Source organism: Phascolarctos cinereus, unplaced genomic scaffold (genome assembly GCF_003287225.1).
Source record: "Phascolarctos cinereus isolate Bilbo 61053 unplaced genomic scaffold, phaCin_HiC Scaffold_4;HRSCAF=312, whole genome shotgun sequence".
Lineage (NCBI taxonomy): Eukaryota > Metazoa > Chordata > Mammalia > Diprotodontia > Phascolarctidae > Phascolarctos > Phascolarctos cinereus.
The window spans coordinates 711,083,833-711,108,852 of NW_027555847.1; the positions used below are offsets into that span (position 1 = coordinate 711,083,833).

The window sequence follows — 25,020 nt, forward strand, 5'->3', positions numbered from 1 at the left end:
AGCTATAAAATGATGTAGTTGGATCTGATGGCCTCCATTAGTGAGCCTATGATGCCACAACGGTGGCTGCCTCAAGAGAAATAGCTAACTCGGGATGGAAAGTGCTGTCCACATCCAAAGAAAGAACCATGGAAGTCGAAGCGCTCTCACTTGTTTTTACCCTCTGTTGAGTTTTGTTTCCTCTTTCTGATGGGTCCTCCCATTGGTTTTAATTTTTACTTACAACTTCACTAATGTGAAAATATGTTTAATGGGAATATAAATGTAAAGCCTGTATCAGATTGCGCTGTCTGGGATGGAGGGGGGGAAGGAAGGGGGGAGAAAAATTTTCAACTCAAAAGCATATGGAAGTGATTTTTGATAAATCAAAATAAATTAATAAAAAATTTTTTTAAAACCTAAAAAAAAAAAAGAAACAGCTAAGTTCAGAAAAGGGGCAGGATAATGGATTAAGTTTTGGACAGTTCTTCGAAATGCCTAAGGTACATTGCATGAAGAGCTCCCTACCCATCAGGCAGTTCAGGGTGCATAACTAGCATGCAGAAGAGAATATGGCGACTTCTGGAGGGCAAGGATGACTTTCGGTTTTGTCTTGGCATCCCTAGAGTGCAGCCTTTGGCCTCATGCACACGAAATAAATGGAGTCATCTACCTAAAGGAGGTGGTCAAGAGATCAAAAAAGCCTTAATATTTAGCAATTAAGGGGATCACTGATTACACTGAAGGAAGTAGTTTTAGTAACTTGGTGGGTCAGTAAAGTGGTGGGGTTAGAAATCAGGCTGCAAAGGATTGAAAAGTGAGTGGGTGGTACTGAAGTGCAGGCAGACAATTATTCTTCCTAAGAATCCAGCAGTGAATGGAGAGATATAAGAAGAGAACGTAAAAGAATGGCAGGAACAAATGAAGGTTTTTGGGGTAAATGGCAATTATGTTGTGGGGAGAACCTGCAGATCTAAGAGGCCGAAGATGGCAGAAAAGGAATGGTCAGTGTCCAAACCCCTAGAGGAGATGGGAAGACATTGGGCAGTAAGGTTTGTATTGGAAGGAAGAGGAAAATAGAGGGTTACCACTTCCTCAAAGACAGGGCTAAAGAAGAGGCTGATGGTGGAGACACAGAGCTGGGGTTTTGGGGGAGGGAGCATGGCTTCAATTTCCTCCAAGTAGGAGGTCTGCTGAGATGCCTAGAAGTTGGAGAAGAGACGTTTAGATGGGGGTGGGGGTGGGGCTGGGGTGAAGAGGTGATAGACTCTATACAGAAAGGAAATTTTGCTGTATCATCTGGGAGCCTCATTGCGATGAGATCATATGAATTGTGGCAGACTCAGTCACCATGGTGTGACTCCCTCCAGCACCATCTGGCAGCTTGGCGGACGGGCCGTCATAAAGAGCCCCATTCAGCCTCTCCTCAGGTCCCACCTCTCTACCAAGATGCAGCCTCTAATAGCTACAGAGGTCAGTCACTTGGGGTGTGGGGGAGGTGGGGAGGATTATGAGTAACATGCTAATACAGTATCACCATCTAACAGACCCAGTAGCAAGTGGTCATTAGACAACAACAAAGTCCAAGTGCCTGAAAGAGAAGACAAGCACGTTCCTCATCCAGAACAAGTTTTTGGTCCCCTGGTTCAATCTATACACCAAAGTCATGGACTCTATACCAACTTACAAAGGGCAAGGAAATGGAAAACATAAAGACTTACTCTCAGGTACTTTGAAAAGGAAAGAACCTACTATCTCCAGTTGGGAAAGACCCTATAGCTCTAGCAGAGTCAATCCAAACAACAGAACCACAGCATGATCTCAGCGGTTTTCTTAACCACACCCTACCTGAAGGGTGCATTCCCCCTATAATCAATCCCCACCCTGCAACCTAGCTTCCCACCTCTTCATTCAAACGAAACAGCCTTCCCCAGCGATCTCTTAGTTGCCAAATCTAATGAACGGCCTTTCCTCAATCCTCATCCTTCCTGACTTCTTTGTAGATCACCTTTTTCCACTGGATCCATTCTCCTTTCTGGGTTTTCCTGACAGCATCTCCTGGCTCTCCTATCAGTCTAAGCACTTCTCCTCAGTCTCTTGGGGGTTCACCATCTGTCTCACTCCCACTATCTGTGATCCAAGCTTTCACAGCTCTGGTCTTTTCATCAGGAATGTTTGGAAGTCCTCAGTTTCATTAAAGGTTCGCTGCCCCCCTGTAGCATTAGACTCAGTTTTATGGGGTAAGTTATTCTTGGCTTACAGCCAAGATCCTCTAATACTGCTACCACTCTGGGGCAGACTACTGCAGTAACTGCTGGTGGGTCTGCCCGCCTTGGGTCTCTCCCCACTCCAATCCATCCTCAATTCAGCCACCAAAGGGATTTTCCTAAAGCACAGGTAAACTCCAATGACTCCCTATCACCCTCAGAATCAAATACAAAATCCTGTGGTGTTCACAACCCTTCATAACTCAGCCCCTCCTACTTTCCAGTGTTCTTACACCTTACTACCCCACCCCGCTCACTTTATACTCTTCAATCCACTGGCCTTCTTTGGTGTTCCTCAAACAAGACACTCCAACTCTCAGCTCCAAGCATTTTCCTTGTCTGCCCCCCAGGCCTAGAATGCTATCTCCTACCTACTGCTTTAAGTCCCAATTAAAATCCCATCTTTTAGAGGAAGCCTTTCCAAACCCCTCTTAATTCTAGTGCCTTCTTTTCTCATAATTGTTTGCTATTTATCCTGTAGAAGGCTTGTTTGCACATATTTGTTTCTTTAGCTCTCTGAGAACAGGGAGTGTCTTCTGCCTTTTTTTTTTTAATCTCCAGGGCCTATCACAGTGCCTGGCATATAGCAGAAGCTTAATAAATGTTTATTGACTGACTGGCGGCACATATCTGTTGTCTTCTAGAATATCCTATTCCAAGCTCTACTCTCCTATGATGTGGTGGCTGCTAAATCATGGGTGATCCCTGCTTGTGGCTCTTCAGGGCCTTGAACACTTTCTTTCTAGCTGCTTGCAATATTTTTTCCTTTGACCTGGAAACTTTGAATTTTGGCTATGATGTTCCTAGGAGTTTTAATTTTGAAATGTCATTCAGGAAATAACTGGCTTCTTTCTATGTCCATTTTGCCCTCTGGTTCTAAAAGATCTGAGCAGGTTTTTTGTTTCATTTTGCTTTTATTTTTTAAGATTTCTCAAAACAGTGTCTGGGCTCTTTTTTTTCATCATGGCATTCGGACAGTCCAATGTTTCTTACATTTTTTTTCTCCTTGATCTTTTTTCCAAGTCAGGTGTTTTTGTTATGAAATATTTTATATGTTCTTCTATATTTTCAGCATTTGACTTTGTTTTAATATTTTTTTTACCTCATAGAGTCATTGCCTTTCTATTTGGTCCTTTCTAACTTTAAGGGATTTTGTTGCCTGAGCAAGATTTTGTGCTTCTTCTGACAAGCTGTTCATTCATTCTCTTTCCAATTCTTTCTTCCAGAGCTCTCAGTTTTTTTCCAACTTTTTCTTCAAGTGCTCTTATTCCATTTATTTAAAATTTTTTTTTAAATTTTTTGAATTCTTTTACAAAATTCTTGCTTTATTTCTTCCAAGAATTCTGGTTAAATGGAAGTCTTTTGCATGACTACACATGTATAACCTGTATGGAGTTGCTTGCCATCTCAATGAAGATAGGGGAGGGAGGAAGGAGAGAATTTGGAACCCAAAGCTTTAAAGACAAATGTTTTGTGTTTGGGGTTTTTTTTTTTTTGCTTAGGCAATTGGGGTTAAGTGACTTGCCCAAGGTCATACAGCTAGTAAGTGTCAAGTGTCTGAGGCCAGATTTGAACTCAGGTCCTCCTGACTCCAAGGTCAGAGCTCTATCCACTGTGCCACCTAGTTGCCTCAAAACAAATGTTAAAAATTGTTTTTACATGCAACTGGAAAATAAGATACACAGGCAATGCGGTATAGAAATCTATCCTGCCCTACAAGAAAACAGAAGGGGAAGGGGATAAGAGAAGAGGGTAGTGATAGAAGGGAGGTAGAACAGGGGAAGGGGTATTCAGAATGCACGCTGTCCTGGGGTGGGGGAAGGGGTGAGACAGGGAGAAAATTTGGAACACAAAATCAATCTTGTGGAAACGAATGTTAAAAAAAGGGGGGGGGTTGATTCTAGTTAAGTTTGCGTGCCCAAGCTGTAATTTTTCTCTAAGACTTTGCTTGTAGATGTTTCAGAGACCTTCTCTTTTTCTGGAAGAAGACTCAGTCCCGATCAGCCGGCTAGAAAGCTTTATTGGCTCAGTGACAGATGTGCAGCCCCCACTTTGCTCTGAGATTTCTGTCCTGACTGCTCCTCTGCAGGCTGGGTCAGATCCATGAAGGTGGGCCCTGCTCTGCCACAACACTAACGCTGTTGCTGCTGGTTCCTCAGGTGGCCAGTCAAACCGGGTGATGGGTGACAAAGCTGCCAGCTCACACCGTCATCAACTGCAGTGCCCCAGGGCGAGGCTGGGGGTGCCAGGCACGGATTGTGGTCTTCCTCTTGTCCTGGTACACATCCTCTCCCGGGGTGGGGCAGCCTCCTGGCCCATCCCTGACCCCAGTGTCTAGGCCTTGTCTATCTCCCTGTAGCCAGCTGGGCTGCACAACTGCCTCAATGTCACATTTTTCTGGATTTCCCCATCAAGATTCAGTCTTGTAAATTTCCTGTATCTGTTCGGAAGCATCTGTAGAGGGGAACTCATTGCACTGCTTTCTAACACTCTGCCATATTGGTTCTGCCTTCACTCGCTCTAAGTGAATGCCCCCCAAGGCTTTGTCCTGGGTTCATTCTCTTTTACCTTTGTATCATGTACTCTGCTCCTCCGCCTTCAATTTAGTATCTCCATGCTGATGCTGCCACACCAGTCTCTGCCGAGCTCCAGTCCTACAGCACCAGCATAGCTCCACTCTAGCTTCTTGACAAACTGTAAGATTTTATGTGCTGTGCTATACGACATTAACCTAAGCCTACTGAGTGCAAGGCCCTCATACCGGCTACTTGAGAAATTATCCACATGAAACACATACAACAGAACATTATCTGCAAGGAGACTTTTCTGGGACTTGATTTCATGCACCAAGCCATTACCAAGTCAAACTCATGCATCTTGTTTTGAATGTTAGGGATGAACTTCTCTAAGAAAAAAGGGCCAACTGGCTAAACATGGGAAGGAAAAGCAAGCCTTCAAATGCTATTCTGAGCTATGTAACTCACTTGAGCCACAGCTCTCAAAAAAATCCACTTACATGGTGATAAAGCTGAAACTCCCTGTTAAGTGGTAATTATTCTCATCTTTCATGACTTACTCTCTATAATTTTTGTTGTTCAGTTGTTTTAGTCTGAGTCTTCCCTACTTCATTTAGGGTTTCCTTGGCAGAGATACTGGAGTGCTTTGCCATTTCCTTCTCCGGCTCATTTTACAGATGAGGAAACTGAGGCAAAGTAAATTGACTTGTCTGAAACCAGATCTGAACTCAAGAAGATGAGTCTTCCCAGCTACACGGTTGGCCACCGCACTACCTAACTGTCCAACTCTATAATAATTTACCATCAAAAAGCCAGGCTTCTAAATGTCACTTGCTCTTCCTGAAAGATAACGCAAAAGCAGTAATTAGGAGGCAGGTGCTGCTACCCTGCACTCAGCTGCAACATCCAACTCCAGACCTCCTTTTAGTCAACAATTCACTCAGCAGAGATACACGACAGCAGATCGCGCCTCAAATCTTGACCCCTTCCACCTCACAGCGGCTGGAGTCGGACGGCCCTGAACATCAACAGCAGTGAACATAAGGCAGGACCAGCACGTCACGGACACGACTGCCACAAGACATCCAACATGTCTGCTAGAAGCAAGAAAACCGAGGACCGAGCGGAACTGGCACACCAGCTAGATACCACAGGGCCCCAAGTTCTCTCAGAAGGACACATCTCGTAATAACCGAGTGGGATTCAATTCACAGACATTCATTTTACAATCACTCTGTAATTCTCCACTTGGGAAGGGTCCCCACAGGCCACCTAGTCCAATTCAGACCTGAAAAAGGATGCCCTCTGGAAACACCCAACAAATGGTCCCCCCAGACTCTGATCCAAGATCCCCAGGGCTGGGAAGCCTACCCCCTTCCTGAGTTAGGGCCTTCCACCTCTGGACCACTCTTCTCCCGGTTCTGCCCTCTGTGGCCAAAGAGAATGAGGCTAAGTCTTCATTCTTCCACAAGACAGCCAGCCCTTCATTGAAATCTGCTTTCTGGGGAAGCTAGGCAGTGCAGTGGATAGAGTACTAGCCCTGGAGTCAGGAGGACCTGAGTTTAAATCCAGCCTCAGACACTTGACACTTACTAGCTGCGTGACCTTGGGCAAGTCACTTAACCTCTGACTGCCTCACCAAAAAAAAAAATAAATAAAATGATCCACTTTCCCACTTTCTGCAGGTTATAAAACTTCAAGATATAAGCGGACATTTCTCCTCCTCAAACCCAACACCACAAATAACATGTGCTGACTAGATGGCAAAATTCATTTTTCCTTCTGAAAACCCTTAAAATCAGAAAAATATTACTTCTGGGCTCTCTTTTCCTTCACCAATTCTTCCATCCTTCAACATTCTCTCATTGTTTCTTAACTCTGGAAGCCAAAGTATATATTGCTCTGAAATGTTAGCAACTGATCATTGAATACACAAAACCTCTTTCTTAAGGCCACCTTGATTCTATGAAGAGAAGGGTGGTGGAGGTCTACAGAGTATGGAAGCCAATCTGGATTGGAATAAGCACCAGGGGTTCTCAGTTTTAACGTGGATCCTCACTACCTCATAGCAACACACAAGGATAAAAACGACAATCTTCAAAACAGTTTTTGATATTTGAAAAGTATAAGTTTTAGCTCCTCTTCTCCAAAAAGTCCATGAAAAGCACCATTCCTGTATCCTTCATGGAACTCCCTAATAAGATGCTGTACTGCCTGAGTGAGTCCAACTCAATTTTATTACATCCAAATGTTTTACCGACTTTAAGTCCAAAGGAAAACATTTGTGAAGACCAGAAAAGAAGTAACAAAAACAGAATATTCCTTGGGCTCGAGTGTTATTTCAATAAGGAGAGCTTTTCATCTCTAGAACAAGGCTGGACAAACCATTTAATTATTAGTTCTGTCAGACGAAAGCGAACGTGGCTGCCAAAGTGCGTGGAACTCATCCGTCAGTACGCCAGCATCCATCTAGGGATTTCAGCATTGAAACAACTTCAAACGTCATCCCCGAGCCCAGACCTGGACCAGGGAGCAGATGAGCCAGAGGGCACCTACCTTGTGCAAGGGCAGCACGAGGAATGCCCCACCCCCGCTGGCTTCTACGATGATGGCAACAAATCGGGGGTTGACTGCACAAAAGGAGCTATCCCAGGTGACTCGGGAAACCCGGATGTCGTCATAGCACTGGTCATTTTTCACAGCCTGGCCAAACACGTGCCTGAACTTGCTCTGCCGTACCACTCGCCTCATGGTGTCTGTGGAGGAAGAACAGGGCACACACTGGTCAGTCAGCACCCCTGGAGTGCCAGGGAGAGGAGAGGAAAGGAGAGAGGAAGAAAGGGGGGCAAGAAGAGAGGGGGAAGGAGAGGGAAGAGGAGAGAAAAGAGGAGAAGGGAGAGGAGAGGAAAGAAGGGAGGAGGAAGAGAGGGGGGCAAGAAGAGAGGAGAAAGGAGAGGGAAGACGAGAGAAAAGAGGAGAAGGGAGAGGAGAGGAAAGAAGGGAGGAGGAAGGGAGGGGGGCAAGAAGAGAGGAGAAAGGAGAGGGAAGAGGAGAGAAAAGAGGAGAAGGCAGAGGAGAGGAAAGAAGGGAAGAGGAAGAGAGGGGGAAGGAGAGGGAAGAGGAGAGAAAAGAAGAGAAGGGAGAAGAGAGGAAAGAAGGGAGGAGGAAGAGAGGGGAGAGCCCAAATCTCTCTTACTCCCACAAACTGCTCAACGTGCCACCTAAACTTCCTTCAGTAGCATACGCAAAGAATATGCCAGGGAAAGTCATCTAGAAAGGAGCAATTTCTATATCAGAATCCAGAAGATTTACCAGCAATACCACCCTAGAGAATACCAAACAGAAGAAGGAAACCCAGGGGAACCTCTGAACCAGAAGGTCTAGGTTAGCTCCTCTACCACATCCTTTTTGTTTGTTTTTGTTGTTTTTTGGTCAGGCAATGGGGTTAAGTGACTTGCCCAGGGTCACACAGCCAGTAAGTGTCAAGTGTCTTAGGGCACATTTGAACTCAGGTCCGCCTGACTCCAGGGCCAGTGCTCTATCCACTGCGCCACCTAGCGACCCCTCTCCACCACATCCTAAGCCAGCTTGCAGAGAGCCAGGGCTCCTTCGCCAAGTTTCTGAGCACCTCCTCTATGGGCCTAGCACTGTGCTCGGAGTGCTGGAGGGCAGCGATGCGCATAACACGTGTCCCTGCTCTAAAGAGCTTACGGGCGAGTCAAAAAGATAAAGTAAAGCATGAAAAAACTAAGGGCCCAAAGTCTGGATTCGGGGGCAATAGCCAGTCAAAGACGGGGAGAGCTAGGACTGTGTTGGGCGGCTGAGGGCCGGACCCTGAATGGCTGTTCAGAGAAGGGCCTAAATCTTTTGGATTTTCCTGCTGTAGCTGCTGATCAAAACAAGTCATTCCTCCCTTACTGGCTAGGATAAAACGGAGAGACAGAAAGGCTTCCTTACAAAACAAAATTAAACATTCTTTTAAACTATAAAATTTAAATTCTCAATCTAGTCACTCTCATCCCTCCCTCACACCCAAAGAAAGGGAAAAGGGGAGCTATTTACCTGTTGGCAAGAGAAAGTAAAGACAATGGTAGAGTTTAAAAACACACACATTCACTTGGAATCCAGGTTTCTTAAGCAAAAATAGATCTTTGGATTCTCTTCCTAGCTTTTTTCAGCAGACTGCCATGAACTCATCCCTAAAGCAGACCAGATACTTCCACCTAAGACTCACTGTCTCAATTCAGAGTCACGTGCAAAATCAGGCCCTCTCCAGCTCAGGTGGCATGCGGCTGCGCTGCCGCCACAGATACGTGGGCAGGGAGCCGAACATCTGTTTTCTCAGTCCCCTCGCTGCCAGGATTTTACAGCTGCCTACTGTGATCATAAATTTTAAGTACTTGGTAGAGGTGACAGAGCAGCTAGCTGGCGCTGCAATGAATAGAGTGCCAGGCCTGGAGTCAGGAAGACTCAACTTCCTGGGTTCAAATCTGGCCTCATAGGCTTACTAGCTGCGTGACCCTGGGCGAGTCACTTCACTGTCTCAGTTTCCTCATCTGTAAAATGAGCTAGAGAAGGAAATGGCAAACCACTCCAGGATCTCTGCTAAGAAACCTCCAAATGAGGTCACAAAGAGTTGGACACAACTGAAAACAATGAAAAGATGATAGTCAACTGTAGGCTTAAACATGGCTAGAATTTACTTCTAATAAAAACAGTGCTGAACAGTTAAATGAGTGAAACAGACCGGCTTCCAGGATGCCAAAGTTTGCACGGATCCACACATTCCAACTGCAAGTGGTGCAGGGCAAGAGTCAGTTTCGAGCTGCTTAGGGGCCTTATGAGGGGCAGGCATGCTCCTGGAGCTCAGAAGGAGTGATGTCTTTGGTCCTTTCCAACTTCCACATTCTATGACATATACAGACAGGTGTAGTTTCTAAACTACAGAAAGCCTTCCCAAAAGAGCTAACTAACAAATGGGTCTGGTCCTAAAGACTTTAAGTAGAGCTGGGGTTCTCTGGCCATCAGTCCCTTCATTAATCAGATGCATGCTGGATGACCATTAGCTTTTGTCAGCTGTCACTGACATTCTGTTGAATCTGCTATTTCACAGCAGTTACACCTACCAAAGAGGCCCTAGAGGCCCTCTCCCACTACACAAGGTACAAATGTCGGCTGGCACAATGACAAGTCGGAAATGACAGGCTCTCTCCCCCAGGACAAACACAGCAAACACACGGGCCAGTCTCCAGTTATCTGTGAGCACCACATCTCAGTGTTTAAAGGGCCCTGTGGTCTCCTGAGGATTCAGCTCGGAATTAGGGGAACAATGAGGTGGCTCAGGCCACAAAAGAACTACCAAAGAATGACAATCACTGAAAGGGAGCACCAGGGGAAAACCCAGAGGAGAAACGGTCCATGCTGAGGGTGAAAACGGGCCCTGGGAACCCCCCCCCTCCCCAATTAAATCACACTCACCTTGATAAGTATTCTAATATACCTTGTCTTTGGCTGAAAAAAGACTTGGGTCGAATTCTTTCGAGGCAGGACCTGCATCGCTATTTCAGGGTCCCAGCACCCCTAAACCTCAACAATGGGTCAGCAGCATTGTGTCCACACGGGAAAGGCAGGCAGACTGGGGCATAATGGTCCCTTCACCAAGCTTGGGACCACCTCATCTTTGGAGCAACTGGGCATTAAAGGAGTACTTTTTTTAATTTTTAAGGCAAAGAGAACCATCCCAAATTGGAATAGCAATATGGGCGTGCATGCAGAGAATGGGAATATTCCCCACTCCCTTTCCTAGGAAGCTGTCCCCATCTGCCAGTTCTTATTGGAGCTTCCCCCTTTTTAAAAACATCTAGTTAGAAATTTTTAGCTGCAAAGGCAGGACACTTCCAAAAGAGTCCAGTTAAACTCCCTCTAAACCAGCAGGGTCATGTAATGAACTATGCAAACCTATTTCCCCAAACTTAAACCCTAATTTTTAAAGAAAGTACTACAGATAGGAAACAAAACATTCTGAGTACAGAAAGCTGGCAGATCTGGGGATGTGACAGAACCATTTCACCCACATGAGCTAATGTTCTGGGTAATTACAATAGCACTCTCCATTTGCAATTTTCCAGGCACTGCCCCAAACTTGAAATTGTCCAACTCATTCTTTCTATGTCTTTCTATTCAATTTCTATTTTCTTTTTAGAAAAGACACTGAAAAAAGGTTGCCCTCATTTCTACCAATTAATTAAAATTAAGAATCCTACTTCAATCTAAAGAATGGTACACAGGTACATACTGGGGTCGCCTACCCCGGCTTACTGTTCTCTATAGGAATTCTGTACATTAAACACCAGCTGGAGAGATTTACTGGCACCGATTTCCATATCAAAGGGAATGACACTACTTTGGATCAAGGCCATCTTGCTTTGGCTCTTCTCCAGGAAAAAAGAAAAAAACCCAAAAGATAAGCCAGTTGTAATAAGGCCACTGATGAAAGGTCATTAATGTGGTGGTCAAGATAACTCAGACAAAACTGTTTGCTTTTTCAAGAGAAGTTTTACTATTTAAGGTGATTCTGGAAGCCAAGAAAGAGGTTAGTCCTGAGTACCCAGGAATTACCAATTTCAAATCAGTAGATAATCTGTCCCTATTTTGCAGTGAGATAAATATTTTTTAATGTACAAGTTTATCACCAGTCTCCTTAGAGATTAGGAATTATGCGTACAAACAAACTGAGGACTAAACATTTTTGATACAATAGGGGCTACTGTGTCCAAATAACAAAGGACTCTACCTTCATACACTAACACAAACTACTTTTTATGTGATTCAAGGTCTTCTCCCAGTAGCGATTTCTTTTAGGAAGTGTCTCAAAATAGGCCCTTCTCACTTCAGGGACACTTGGCAGTGTCCATGCATTTCCGGAGATCCAGGAAAGATAGTGCCCAAGTATACAGATCCTAGAACCTCAGAGATTAGCACTGTCCAACAAGAGGGAAGTTGACTTATCCAAGGTCACAAGGCTGGTGCCCAGCTGAGCTGCTACTGGGTTATCTGCACCTCCTTACCCAGCCCAAGCCAAGTCAGATGCTGAGCCCTTACTTCTTACACACTGGGGTCCATGAACTTGGCTTGTTTGTTTAAATACCTTGATAACCTCATTACATATACTCAGTTTCCTTGTAAATCCCATATACTTCATTCTGTGCACTGACAGCCAGAGGTATTCAGGACACAGAAAAAAAAGTTGAAAACAACTACTTTAGGAGAACAAATGTGGGCAAGGTACCGGCTTGTCTTCTTTTAAATGGCAACAAAGAAACTGAAAACACCTGGAGATAAATGTCTATATCTAACTTCCTTCTCTACTTAACATCAAGGATCAGAAAAATGGCCACAGTTTTGCCAATTTTTCTGTAACAAAAATATATCTATCTAAAGATTCAAACAGATGTACCTCTGGGGCTTCCAACTTGCAGCCTGTTTATGCCAGAGGAAATGCATCCTGCTAGGAACACATACAGGAAAACCCCTCCACTAATGGCAAAATCCTGCTTGGCATACATGTGACTATTCCAAGGGTCCAACTGTTCAGAAGCACACAGCAGCAGACTAAACGGAGTGACCCAGCCAATCACATTAGGTAAACCCCAAATCACCTAAAGAGGAAAAAATGTATATTCCCTTCTTGAAAAACGAGCAAGATTGATCATTCAGTTATAAACCATTACAAAAATCAAGGCTTATTTCTGTACACCCAGAGAAAGCATGTACGAACACTGATATCACTAAACTGAAGAACCAGTCTGAAGATCTGGCATGTTATTTAGTCAAGAAGCAAATAACATGATGATATGGCACATTTCTTAATATTTTCCAAGCATTTTCACACAGAGAGTAAAGGACTGGAAGCCAGTAAGACCTAGGTATGAACTCTTACCTCAGACATCTACTTCCAGTGCTGTGTGGCCTTGGGCAAATACCTCCTTTAACTTCTCCCAGGCTCAGTTTCCCTCATTGTAAAATGAGGATAGGAACGGCACTGACTTCTCTAGGATCTATGAGATTCAAGTGAGTTAATGTATGTAAAATGCTTTGCAAACTTCAATTCTAAGTAAGTGTGAAACAGTTATTATTCCATTATCACATCTGAACTTGGGAGCCCTGTCAGGTACTCAATGTCCTGATGCCCATTATTCAAATAAAGAAACTACAGCACAGAAGTGCAGCGAAACCCAAGAGTTCTTGGCATCAACAAGCAGAACCACAGCCAATATGTGGAAGTTCCAAGAAGGCAGATTTTGGCTCAACAAGGAATCACACTGAATCCCAGAAAGTCAGATTTGGAAGCCCTCAGAGCCCACAGCGTAACCCATAGCTCAAAAAAATCTAATGACAACATCCTGAGAAAAGGCTCCTCTTGAAACTGTGAAAAACAAGGGAATGGGCACCCCCCCCTCCTTCCACAGGCAGCCCACTTCACCTGCCCCCAGCCCTAAATTGTCAGGAGGTCCTTCTTGACCTTTAGCCTAAGGTGACTTTGTGACTTGTAGCCACTGTTTATCTGCTTCCACAAGCCCCCCAAATAAGTGAACTCATCAATGGAAAAAGCTCATCTTGCAGCATCCAATCAGCCTCATCTGTGCTCCGCCCCTTGGCCTTGAAGGGTGCAGTCACGTACTCTTCAGGAGAGATTTCTCAGACATTTCCTCATTTCCCATCGGGCTGCGCTCATTTTGGATTTATTTGAGGTCTCTTCCCCCACTTCCCTTACGGTTTTCTTTTGTGTGTTGTCTACTCTTTCCTGACTGTAAGCTCCCAGAGGGAGGGGCTGTCTTTCCTTTCCTCACTTATTTGTATGCCCAGTGTTTAGCTAAGTGGTAGGCACAAAACAGGCATTTATATGTTTACAGATTCATACTGCTCTCTCAGGCAAAGCAAGTCAACAAGTACTTATTAGGCACCTTTGGTGTACAAATACGAAAAAGACACTCCCAGCCCTCAGTGGGAGAAACAAGAGCCAGGAAAAGGTGGAGATAATCAACAGAAAGAAGGTCTGGCATTAAGGGGACCAGAGAAACAGAAAAAAAATCTAATCCTTTGTCCATATAACAGTCCTTCAAATATTTAAAGATCTATTTCATCTTCCTCCAGTCTCCTCTAAAGAGCTCAGGGCATTCAGCAGATTCCCATTCAGCATAAACTCGAGGAGCTTCAATCAGCAAGCTCTTGAACTCTATGCATGGGCAGGAGGGAGCTAAAAACAAAACCCCAAGCCTTGCCCCCAAGGAGCTTCTGGGATGACCTTCTCTACCCTCCCCCCAAGATCAGCGTTCCTAAACGGTGGCCTCCAGAAAGCTTCTATCAGTTAGAGCAGTACAACAGTGGAGGGTGGGAAGGATGGAGCACCTGGTAGCTAGAGGTGGTGGAAGCAGGCAGAATGACTCACTACTTACCCCAGGGGATAGAAACAGGATTAAAGGAGGAGGTTGGGCTAAATGGCCAGCCAACAACTCAGAAAGCTTGGAAGGCAAATCTCCTAAAGCCAGTCAGAAATGTAAGTTCATTAAATGTAAACAACAAAGTCAAAGAAACATTTATTTATTTACAAAGATGGAATTTTAAATATGTTAAGACTAAATACATTAAGACTTATTCAGGGTGGCTGGGTGTGCTGGTGCAGAACAGTAATCCCCTACCAGGGAGGCACAGGAGTTGGGGTGGGGGTGGGAGTAGGAGTGGAGGAGGGGGCACCTGCCTGGGAGGGGTGAACCTGCCCCAAGTTGGAAACAGCTTTTCAAATCAAACAGCCTGAGTGGACAGCACTTCAGAAGACACAAACTTAGAAAAGAAAAAAATTATATAGAATGATAAACTTTGTTTTAAAAAAAAAAGCTTTACTGATTCTTAAAAAAAAAAAAACAAAAACCATCACTGTTTCTTCCCCAGAACCCTACCTGGTAATAAAGTCTCTATAGTCCAGCAAATCAATGCATCTCTCATGTCTGAAATGGGATTCTTCCTTCAAAACCTCTGGAGAGAGGCCCAGATACAGGCTGCTCCAATCAGCCCTCTGAAGTCACAAGGGATCAATCATGGCCCTCAGTGGAGTTTTGAAATCTTTCAATGTTATTCTCCTTCACGTTTTCATGGCCATCATGTAAATCAGGGTTCTTAAAAAACTGGTGTCCCTGAGCTTATCTTAAAAACATTTTGATAACTATTTCCAGTTACACTGATTTCCTAAATGATGTGCATTTAAAAACCTTCTGAGTCAAAAGCCTCCTAGTGGGGCCCAAAAGACACAAAAGGGTAATTTGGGAAATAACGTAGACGTTAAGCTTCCACAGCAGAACACGGGAATTCTGGGGAGGACTTCCAAGATCCTGGGGATAGTCCCTCAACCAATCAGAAAGTGCCCCAGACATTCTTCGAAACAACTAGTTCCTTCAGACAGAGCCCCGGAGGCTAAAGCAGTGGTAACCCTCGGGATCAAGGACAGGCCCAGGCTTTTCTCCACTGCGCTTGCTCAGTGAGCTTCCTGAATAGTAACTGACACACCCCGAGGGCGGAGAACATGGGACGTATGATCTTGGGAGGGTTCAACATGACAAGGAGGAACATGGAGGAACATGGGATGGACGGTTCAGGAAGAGGGCAATCCAAATGAGCTGGGCCAATCCCAACTCAAATGGGAGGAGTATGGATTTTACTAACCATTTAAAAGTTGACTCTACATCTGCCCCGGTGCACAGTGCCACTAGGGTGTGGTCTGCCATGAAAAACTTGATAAAGGCTTCCCTTCCCCCACCTCTGTGGTAAGGACCCTCAGTGTAGACTGTTGCCTTTGTTCTGCTTACTTTAAACTGTATCATTTCACCAAGTGCCCCAAGTTACTCTGTAAGCTGCTTTTTTTTTCTTTTCTAAGGCAATTGGGGTTAAGTAACTTGCCCAGGGTCACACAGTTACTAAGTGTCAAGTGCTTGGTCTGAGGGCAGATTCGAACTCAGGTCCTCCTGACTTCAGGTATGGTACTCTATCCAGTGCACCACCTAGCTGCCCCCATTCCCAAGTTACTTGAACCCCTTCTAGTGTTCATTTTGTGTGTGCATGACATCACATTCATTTACCACTTCTCCCCTGGGGCTGCTCCGCAGACAGGAGGTCTTGCTGAGCAGTGGTACCCATGGTACTGCTAGGTTAACACATCCGCAGTGTAGCCATTATTTTCTTATATTCTAAAACAAAAAAAATTTCCAAAGAGCATCATCACCACTCAAACAAACATGGAAATGTTCTGCTTAGATCACAGATTCAATGCTGCCAGAAGCCTTACAGACCCTTCTAACCCAGGTGTTTTATTCAACAGCTAAAGCAAGTGAGGATCAGTGAGGCCCTGCCTGACGGTCACAGGTACTGAAAAAGTTGAGTCAGGATTTATATCCGAGTCCAAATCTGGCAAACGTTGTCTTCGGTTATACCCCACTGAAAATACCAATCAGACAGACGGAACCTCTTCAATGTGTATGGTTCATTCCACAATTCCAACTGCAGCCTGCCCCTCCTGGGCATCACTGTGCCTCCAGGTACCTCTACTATGCACAGGGGCTACCTCTCTTTCTCCTGACATGACAGAATATCAGTGGAGCACAAGGATCATCCACTCATCATGTGACCCCCCATCTTCTTTTGCCATTGTAATACCAGACAAAAATTAAAATAAACATAAAAGTAAAAAATTTTACATGTCAGATCTACCCATAAGGAAAGACTTTTTGACCAAACAATAGACAGAATCACAGGAAGTATAATGGGTAATTTTGATTATATAAAATTTTTTTCAGGTTTTGCACAAACAAAACAAATGCAGCTAAAAGTAGAAAGGAAGCAGGAAAGCAGGAAAGAATTTTTACAGTGAGTTTCTCTCATAAAGCCCTCATTTATCAAATATATAGGGATCTGAATCAAATTTATAAAATAAGAGCCATTCCCCAATTGATAAATGGCGAAGGATATAAATAAGCAGCTTCCAGAAGAAATCAAAGCTATCTATAGTCATATGAAAAAATACTTTAAATCACTACTGATTACAAAAATGAAAATTAAAATAACATTGAGGTACCACCACACACCCATCAGATTAGCCAACTCATTACAAAAGGAAAGCGACAGATGCTGGGGGGGGCGGACGGGGACACTAACGCACTATTGGTGGAGCTGTGAACTAGTCCAACCATTCTGGAGAATAATTTGTAGCTACATCCAAAAGGCTATAAAACTGTGAATACCCTTTGACCCAGAAACAACATTACTATGTTTGTATCCCTAAGAGGTCAAAAAAAAAAAAGGAAAAAACATATATGTACAAAAAATATTTATAGCAGCAAAGAACTAAAAACTGAGGAGGCACTCATCATTAACTGAAGAATGGTTGAACAATGTGACAGAACACTACTGTGCTATAAGAAATGATGAGCAGGATGGTTTAAAAAAAAAACCCATGAGACCTATGAGTTGACGCAAAGTGAAGTGATGCGAACCAGGAGGTTACTATACACAGTAACAGTAATACTATCAAGACAATGATCAAAGGCAATTCCAAAAGACCCACAATGAAAAATGCTATCCCACCTCCAGAGGACTGATGAACTCTGAATGCAAACTCAAATATAATTTTCTTTTCTTGACTTTTTTTTTTTTACAACACAAGTAATACGAAAATATGTTGTCCGTGATTTCACATATATAATTGATATCATATTGCTTGCCTTTTCAATGGCTGGGACCTGTAGGGAGGAAGAGAATTTGGAACTTTAAAAAAAAAAAGGAATGTTTAAAATACTTTTTTAAAAAATAGCAGAAAAGAACAACATCAAGTATACCAAGAGACTTTAAAAAATCTCTTTAAAGTCCTTCGGGGATGTCTTCTCCACACACAAACCTTTCCTGTCAAATCTGGGGGCTTCAATCTAACCACAGATGAGGGGCATTTCCAGTTTGTTATCTGGTAGCTGAGGAGCAAGGTAGGAAGGCACAACCTATAGTATTTCATAGAAACCCCAAAGCAGGGAGCACCTCCCTGGGAATTCTACTGACTGACAGAGCACAGGAGCACCAGAAGGAAAGTGCTTCTTTGCTCCTTCGCAAGTGTTATCTATCACAGAATCACAGGGAGAGATAGAAAGGGAAGGGAAGCAAAGAAGGAAATGAAGGGCCACAGAGGGGAGGCAGAGCTGGGCTTTTTGAACACAGGTCCTTTGACATTAAATCCAGCATATTCTTCAATAATGAGAATGGACCCAAAACTGACCATGAAGGAGAGTGGTAAGGCTAACCCCAGGCTGCATCACTACTACTGCCTCAGCTTTCTACTGGAATAAACCACTTCACTACAGTAAAGTATCAAACCTATGCATCTAAGTAACAAATGCTCACCACAAAAGGTATGTCACCCAATATTCCAATGGAACTCTGAGGTGCCTCAATGTCTGTGCTCCTGCCGATCTGTAACCTCACAGAGATGGGCATTCTGCCAACAAAACAGGTCTCGAAGCATCCATGATTGTCCATCCCATGTATCCATCCCCATCCATCCTGACATTGAAACGTTAAGTGCAGCATCTTCTCCCACAGTCTGCCCATTGCTTATCACCACACTATTCCATCTGACTGCTCAGGCTTCTTTCCTGATCAGACCTCTGTTAATATAAAGGATTCCTTTAGACCACTTCTCCTTCCTAATGCCTTGCTGTCCGGTGCTACAGCTTGTTTCCACCCATCAGGAGCCTCTCCAGTGCCCTCTGGGTGATGCTCAACTTCAAAGCACCGGGACATGTGGTGTTCCATGAACGCCACAGCCATACATCCTCACCAAAAGGATACTGGTATTCAAAAGACAGTCCTGTGCATCAAGGAAAAGCTTGGGATCATTCAAAGAACTTTACAATTTTCCAAAGGCAATCCAACCCACTCCCTCTTGCTGAATTCTGGACCCAACTCACTGCCTAGGTGCAATTTCTGATTAAGGTACCAGCTCCCCAAGTTGTTCATTCACTTGTATATAGTCTGGACAAGATGAATTCTTCATCCACTTAGTTTTTCCTATGTGAAATTGAGCCAGATTCTTAGAATACTTGAAATATTTGACACTTTACAGGTACCAAATAAAAACTGGAAAATAACACATCAACACATACTTGGGCTCCTAGAGAACACAGAATGTCAGATCTAGAGAAGGGGTAAAGGGCAACCTTTCATTATACAAGTGAGGAAACTGAGGCCCAGGAAGGGCATGGGGAGAATCTGCCCAGGTTCACACAGCTACAGTTAAACAAAAAACTGAAGTAAGGCAAAATAATATGCAAAGAAATCATAACAGAAATGATGCCATTATTGTAAAATATTCATTGACCAAAATAATTTTTTAAAGATCAGGCTACTATAACTTTTTAAATAAGTCGAAACAAATATGATATGAATGCTAATACACCACAGACCAAGAGATCCCAAAGATAAAAGGGTCACATAACTAACTCTTTCACACAGTTTAAAACAACTAGGGAGGGGAAAAAATGGCATCCTGAAAAAAGGACTGCTGAGTTCTGGGGCCAAATTAGTTGCCACCAAGTCATAAGATTACTGGCAAATCACAGAACCATAGAATTCAAGCTGAAATAAGCATCTGAGTTCCTCTGGGACACTACCATCATTTTACAAGTGAGGAACTCGAGACCCAGAGAGGTGAACTGACCTACTCAATGTCACACTGATGACAAGTGGCAAAGCCAAGATTTGAACCCAGGTCCTCTGCCTCCAAATCCAGGTCTCTTTCTGCTATTGGCAAATATTACTTCTCTGGGATTCAATTTTCTCATCTTTTGAATGAGATTAGATCACCAAGCAATAAGTATTTATTAAGATCCTACTATGTGCCAGGCTATTAGTCACTGGGCATACAAAGACAAAAATAATTTTAAAGAGTCCCTACCTCTCAAAAAGCGTGAATACTTTCCAGGGGAAACAACGTAAGTGCGCACAAAATTCCTAAGGCCCTTTCCAACTCTTAAGTTCCTTGATTCGATGATCCCACACTGAGACAAACCAGATTAAAGCTCTATAAGGAATGACATAAGCACATGATGAGTACAGTGAAGCATGGGAAAACTTAAATGATCTGAATCAAATTGAAATATGTAGAACCAAGGTAAAAATACACACAATGACAAGAGGTAAGTGAAAAAAAACTAACAGGACAAACCAGATGCTGCAAAATTCTGATGACCAAACTTGGCCCCAAAGCAAAGATGAGAAGGTACCTCCCCTCACTTGTGTACAGAGGCAAGGGATTATAGCTAAGGAAGAACCTCACATTTGATCGCAGCAAGACACTGGGGAGATGTGGCTACATTTTTTCTGGACTGTTTTTCTCTTCTTTTCTCTGGGAGAGAAAGGGAGGATGAAATTGCAGAAGACAGAAAAACAGGAAATAAAAAAAAAGAATGGCATCACAGAACGTCTATCTAAGATTGTAATTATCTTCTTATGCAAAATGCAAATTTCCACGCATCAAAATGTTGGTTGGCACAAAACACGTAAACGTTTGTTGACACTTAAATATAACAAATATTTATATTAAAGACATACTTCAATGTGGTATATATTCGTGCTGATATACACATTGACACTTCAAATGGCAGAAAACATGGAGGATTTTTTGGGGGAGATAATTTGAAAGAAGGAAGCACTTTTCTATTCCATCAAGTTATCTGGCATACAGCATACAAATTCAATAGAACATCTCCAACTTATCAGCTATAAAGAGGCCTCCAATTCACTGTCCAACTTCTCCCCTGACTTCTGCAGTGAAGGAGTTCCTTTAAGAATACTCAGGAGAGAAAACTGATCCAGATGGCTCCAGGGAAAACAACCAACATTGCCAAACCACAGGAAAGGGCCTGTGCCCTCTGTACTGCCTCTCACATGGACCCCTGCTCAAAGCCTGAACTCTTGATTACACTTTGGGGGGGGAAAAAAGGGCCCCTCAGAGCTCCACATTAATCCCCAAAGAATTCTCACAACAAATGTAGACCTTTCAAAGCCATGAGCAACCCAACAATCTCATTAAACTCATCCCACAACTGGTCGAGAGACACAAACCCTCCTTCTATACCAATGACCTACTTTCCTTATCAACAGTTCACTGAAGATTACAGTGTATAACTGGACTAGAACTTACAGTTCTCAGCACTGTTTGTTTGTCTGGCTCAAAGACAGCTGCTTCTTTCTGAATAAAATTATAATGACTCTTGGCTACTCTTTTTTCTACCATGGAATGAAGTCACTAGGACATTCGGTCAATGCTCTATAAGCTTCCCATCTAGGAATGAGGAGAGTTCAGGGAAAGCTGAGCCAAAAGTATAAAAATAAATTTCAAACAGAAAAAAAAGAGCTTTTACTGACTTTATTAATTATCATATCACATGCTCTTGAGCAAGCCGCAGAATTAGAGGCTTCCTTCCTTAGGTTTTATCTGACTCTCCAACCTGCTGCTCCCTTGGAATCAATGTCCGGACACTTCTGTCTACTTTAGACAGGAGGCATCAAGGTAAAGCACCTCACCTCCACTCACAGTTACGAAGCCAAGGGCAGAGAGCTAGGATTCCACCTCAAGTTTGGGGGCTTCAAGCCAAGCTCTTTCCACCTCTCCACCTGCAGCAGCTCTTTCTTGGTCCCCGCCCCCACTTCTGCCTCCAGTCACATCCAGAAAAAATGCTCCCAATCGTGGAAGTGTTTTTGAAACTCTCCTTCTAGTCTCAATTAATGAGTGCAAATTCAAATAAACCGCTAAATTTAGCTGGCCCCAGACCACAAGCCAAGATCATCCCATCCCTTCCAGGAGTCCACCGAGGCCAGCTGGTCATCCCTCTCCAGGATCAAGCATTCATAAGCCATCCTCTATGTGCCAGGCCTGGAGGTAAGCAAAGGAGGTAAACAAAAGAGAAACAGTATCTACCCTCAAGGGGCTTATTCTCAACAAAAGGAGGCACACAGTAGGTGCTTCATGAATTTTTACACACTGACAAAAGAGCAGGAAGGGATACGTGAATTCCAGTCACAGGAGAGGCTGTGGAAGTGTAGTGCCTGTGTGGGGGGACCATCTTGCAGCAGGGTCACTGTTGTTGCTGTCTGGTGTCTGAGTCCATTTGGGGTTTTCTTGGCAAAGATACTGGAGCGGTTTGCCATTTCCTCCTCCAGCTCATTTCATAGATGAGGAAACTGAAGCAAACAGCGTGAAGTGACTTGCCCAGGGTCACACAGCTAAGAAGTGTCTGAGGCTGGATTAGAACTCATGAAGATGACTCTTCCTGACTCCAGGCCTGGCACTCTGTGCACTGCCCCACCTAGCTGCCCAGGAAGGGAGGTCTGATCAAATACAAGGTGAAAGCAATAGACTGAATAAAAGGGACAGAGGACCAGAGGGCCCGAACTTCTGACGCTGGGCTCAGTAATTAAATCACTACTTCTATTGTTCCTGGAAAGGGCAAGTCAACTGACTGATTGCCAGAAGGATCAACTCATCATCCCTGTGACCATGACTCACAGTCCCTTCCCTTTCCATACTCCTATATCTATGTATGTGTATATAGTATGTAAATTGGTGGGGAGCGGGGAAGGAGAGGAATGAGAAGAAAGAGGAAGAAGTCATCTCAATAAAACATTTTTTAAATACACTGAGGAGAAAAGAAAAAGGAGACAGACAAGCTGGAGTGTTGATACTACCAATATATAATACATACTTTATATAATATACAATATAGCCTTTATAATATACAATATATATTTTATATAATATAACATGATATGATATGATATGATATAATATATACTTTAAAAAAACAAGCTGTACACTGGGTGTCCCAAGAAGTCTGATTCATGTTTTCTGTATATGAAAACGTCCATGTTTGTTCATGTTGATCAAGTTAAGAGTAACAAAAGAGAAGTGGTTTTAAAGGGTGCACTTCCTGTAAGCAGGCACTGGCTCACTTTTTTCCTGGCATCTCCAGCCCCCGGTGTACATGCAGTGCCCAGCATACATGAGGCGCTTACCAGAGGCTCATCCCTTCTTCACTCTCTCTTCACTCCTGCACCAAGACCCTCCCTTCTCTAGCTCTCTTGTCTCCCTGGAAGACTTCATGCACTCCCATGGCTTCAATCATCATTTCTATGAGGATTCCTTCACTTGTTCTCTCCAGCCCAACATTATCCACAGCCTGCTTGCTATTAGTCCTCAGGTATCCAGGGCAAGAGGCCACAAGCCCAAACCTGAAACCCTCATTTCTGCTTACAAAACCTTCTTCTCCCAACTTCCACATCTCTTCGACAGGGCCACCAGTTCCCTAAGCTGAAGGCCCAACTCCTCCCTTTTCTTCACCTTCCCCATCCTGTCAATTCTACTTCCCAAATCATCTCTCAGGCATCACACAAAGGTGAGACTGTGTGGCATAATACACAAGAGGATCCGAGTTCAAATTCTGCCCCAGGCACTTTGGGTCAAGCCCCTCCCTTTTCTGGGCCTCAGTTTCCTCTTCAATAAAATGAAGGGACTGGACTGGCTCTGCATCACTTCTGGATCCCACTTAGCCCCAAACATGGGTCTGCGTGTGGGCATGGTAACAGGGGCTTCTGCTTATCTGTCTGGTTTTCTTTGTTACAGGGAAGGTTGAATTCAGAGTGGAGGCAGGTGTCAGAACTGGCTACCTCAAAAAGCATGGGCATTGACAGAATTCTAACAGGAAATAAGGACTACATTAAACAGATGGTCTCGGGCTTTAGAGAACATGGAGCAGATGAGGCAGCCCTTGCCTTCCTACTTCACGATGGGCCCACACTGCTCGCTCCCCAATGTCAGGGTCTGTCCCAGACTGGGGTCTTGATGGAGCAGCTGTTTATGGATACTCCATTCACGTTCCATCAGAGCCTGAACAAGAGCCTGCTCCCCATCAAAATGGACTCCATTCGGACTAGAGGGGATGCCTCCCCACAATTTGGAAACTTGGCTGTGTTTACTAGCCAGCAGGGAACACAAACTCATATGAAAGCCCACATTTAGCCAGCCCCAGACCACGCTTCATGTACATCCCCCTGAGACACCCTGAAGTACCTGGCCACCTCCCACCCCTTGCTCTGGGCTCGGTAAGTCAATACCCCTACTCTTGATTCTGGAAGTATATGATAATGGACTGTCCAACAGATCCAGTCATCATCCCTGTGACTTCCCAGAACAAAGCTCTGCTTCCTGGTACCTATTTCCCTACAGATATTGTTCCCTCTGTTAAAATGTAATCTCCTTGTTGGCTAGAACTGCCTCCCTTCCTTTCATCTTTGCACTCCCAGTGCCTGGAATAGTGCCTGGCCACATCATTTAAGAGATTTCCTGGTATTCCCCAGTTTGATACAATCAAAACAATGTCAACAGCAAACAGGAATCATGGAGGGACCCAACCCTCTGCCATCTGAGCTCTTCACTCACCCTTTTCCCACTAGGCCCATTAGCATGCATTTGGGCAAATCTAGTCCCATCCCCACAATGGATAGGCTGAATGTCTCTTTCAAGGCCCAGCTCAGGTACCACTTTCTCCATGAAGCCCTGCCCATTTCTTTAGCAAGTAATTCTGCTTCCTGGAGTGTCCTAATTCTCTGTTGGACCTCTCTCGTGCCTTCATTACATTCTAAATGTTCACAATAACCATTCGTATACATTCTTATCCCTTTACTAAGAGGAAAGAGGACCAGGTTATTTTTTTCATTTCTGTGCCCCCAACACCTGGCACAGTCCCTTGCAAGTTGAATAAAATTGAATTTTAGAGCTGGAAAGGACGTTTGCGATTATCTAATCCAAATGTCAAACTCAACAGGACTGGTGGCACACAAGGAACTCATACTGACTGATTACATATTAACACCATCTATGTCCTATTGTATTTTTATTTATTTTGTTAAATATTTCCTTGCACGCCACCCCACACTTTGCCTAGTGATAGCTAGCACTAAATTACATAAGTGCTAACTAAACCAAGAAGAAAAAGCATTCCATTTAGGGCCAGAAAACCTGGGCTGGAATTCTAGCTCTGCAATGTCATGAGTAAGCCTAGGAAAATGGCTTCACTGCTCTAAGACTCAGCTTCCTCACCTGTAAAATGGGTATAATTCTCCTAAGTCCCCACAGGATGGCTGTGAGGAAAATCTTTTGTCAACCTTAA

General features: G+C 43.9%; 1 protein-coding gene across 1 annotated transcript in view; it reads right to left on the bottom strand.

Annotated features, from left to right (window-relative positions):
- Positions 1–25,020, bottom strand: part of CORO1C (coronin 1C) — a 105,476-nt gene that overhangs the window by 46,278 nt on the left and 34,178 nt on the right. The window contains 1 exon segment of the mRNA XM_021007936.2: positions 7,319–7,518. Coding sequence (XP_020863595.2) covers positions 7,319–7,518 — 200 coding nt within the window.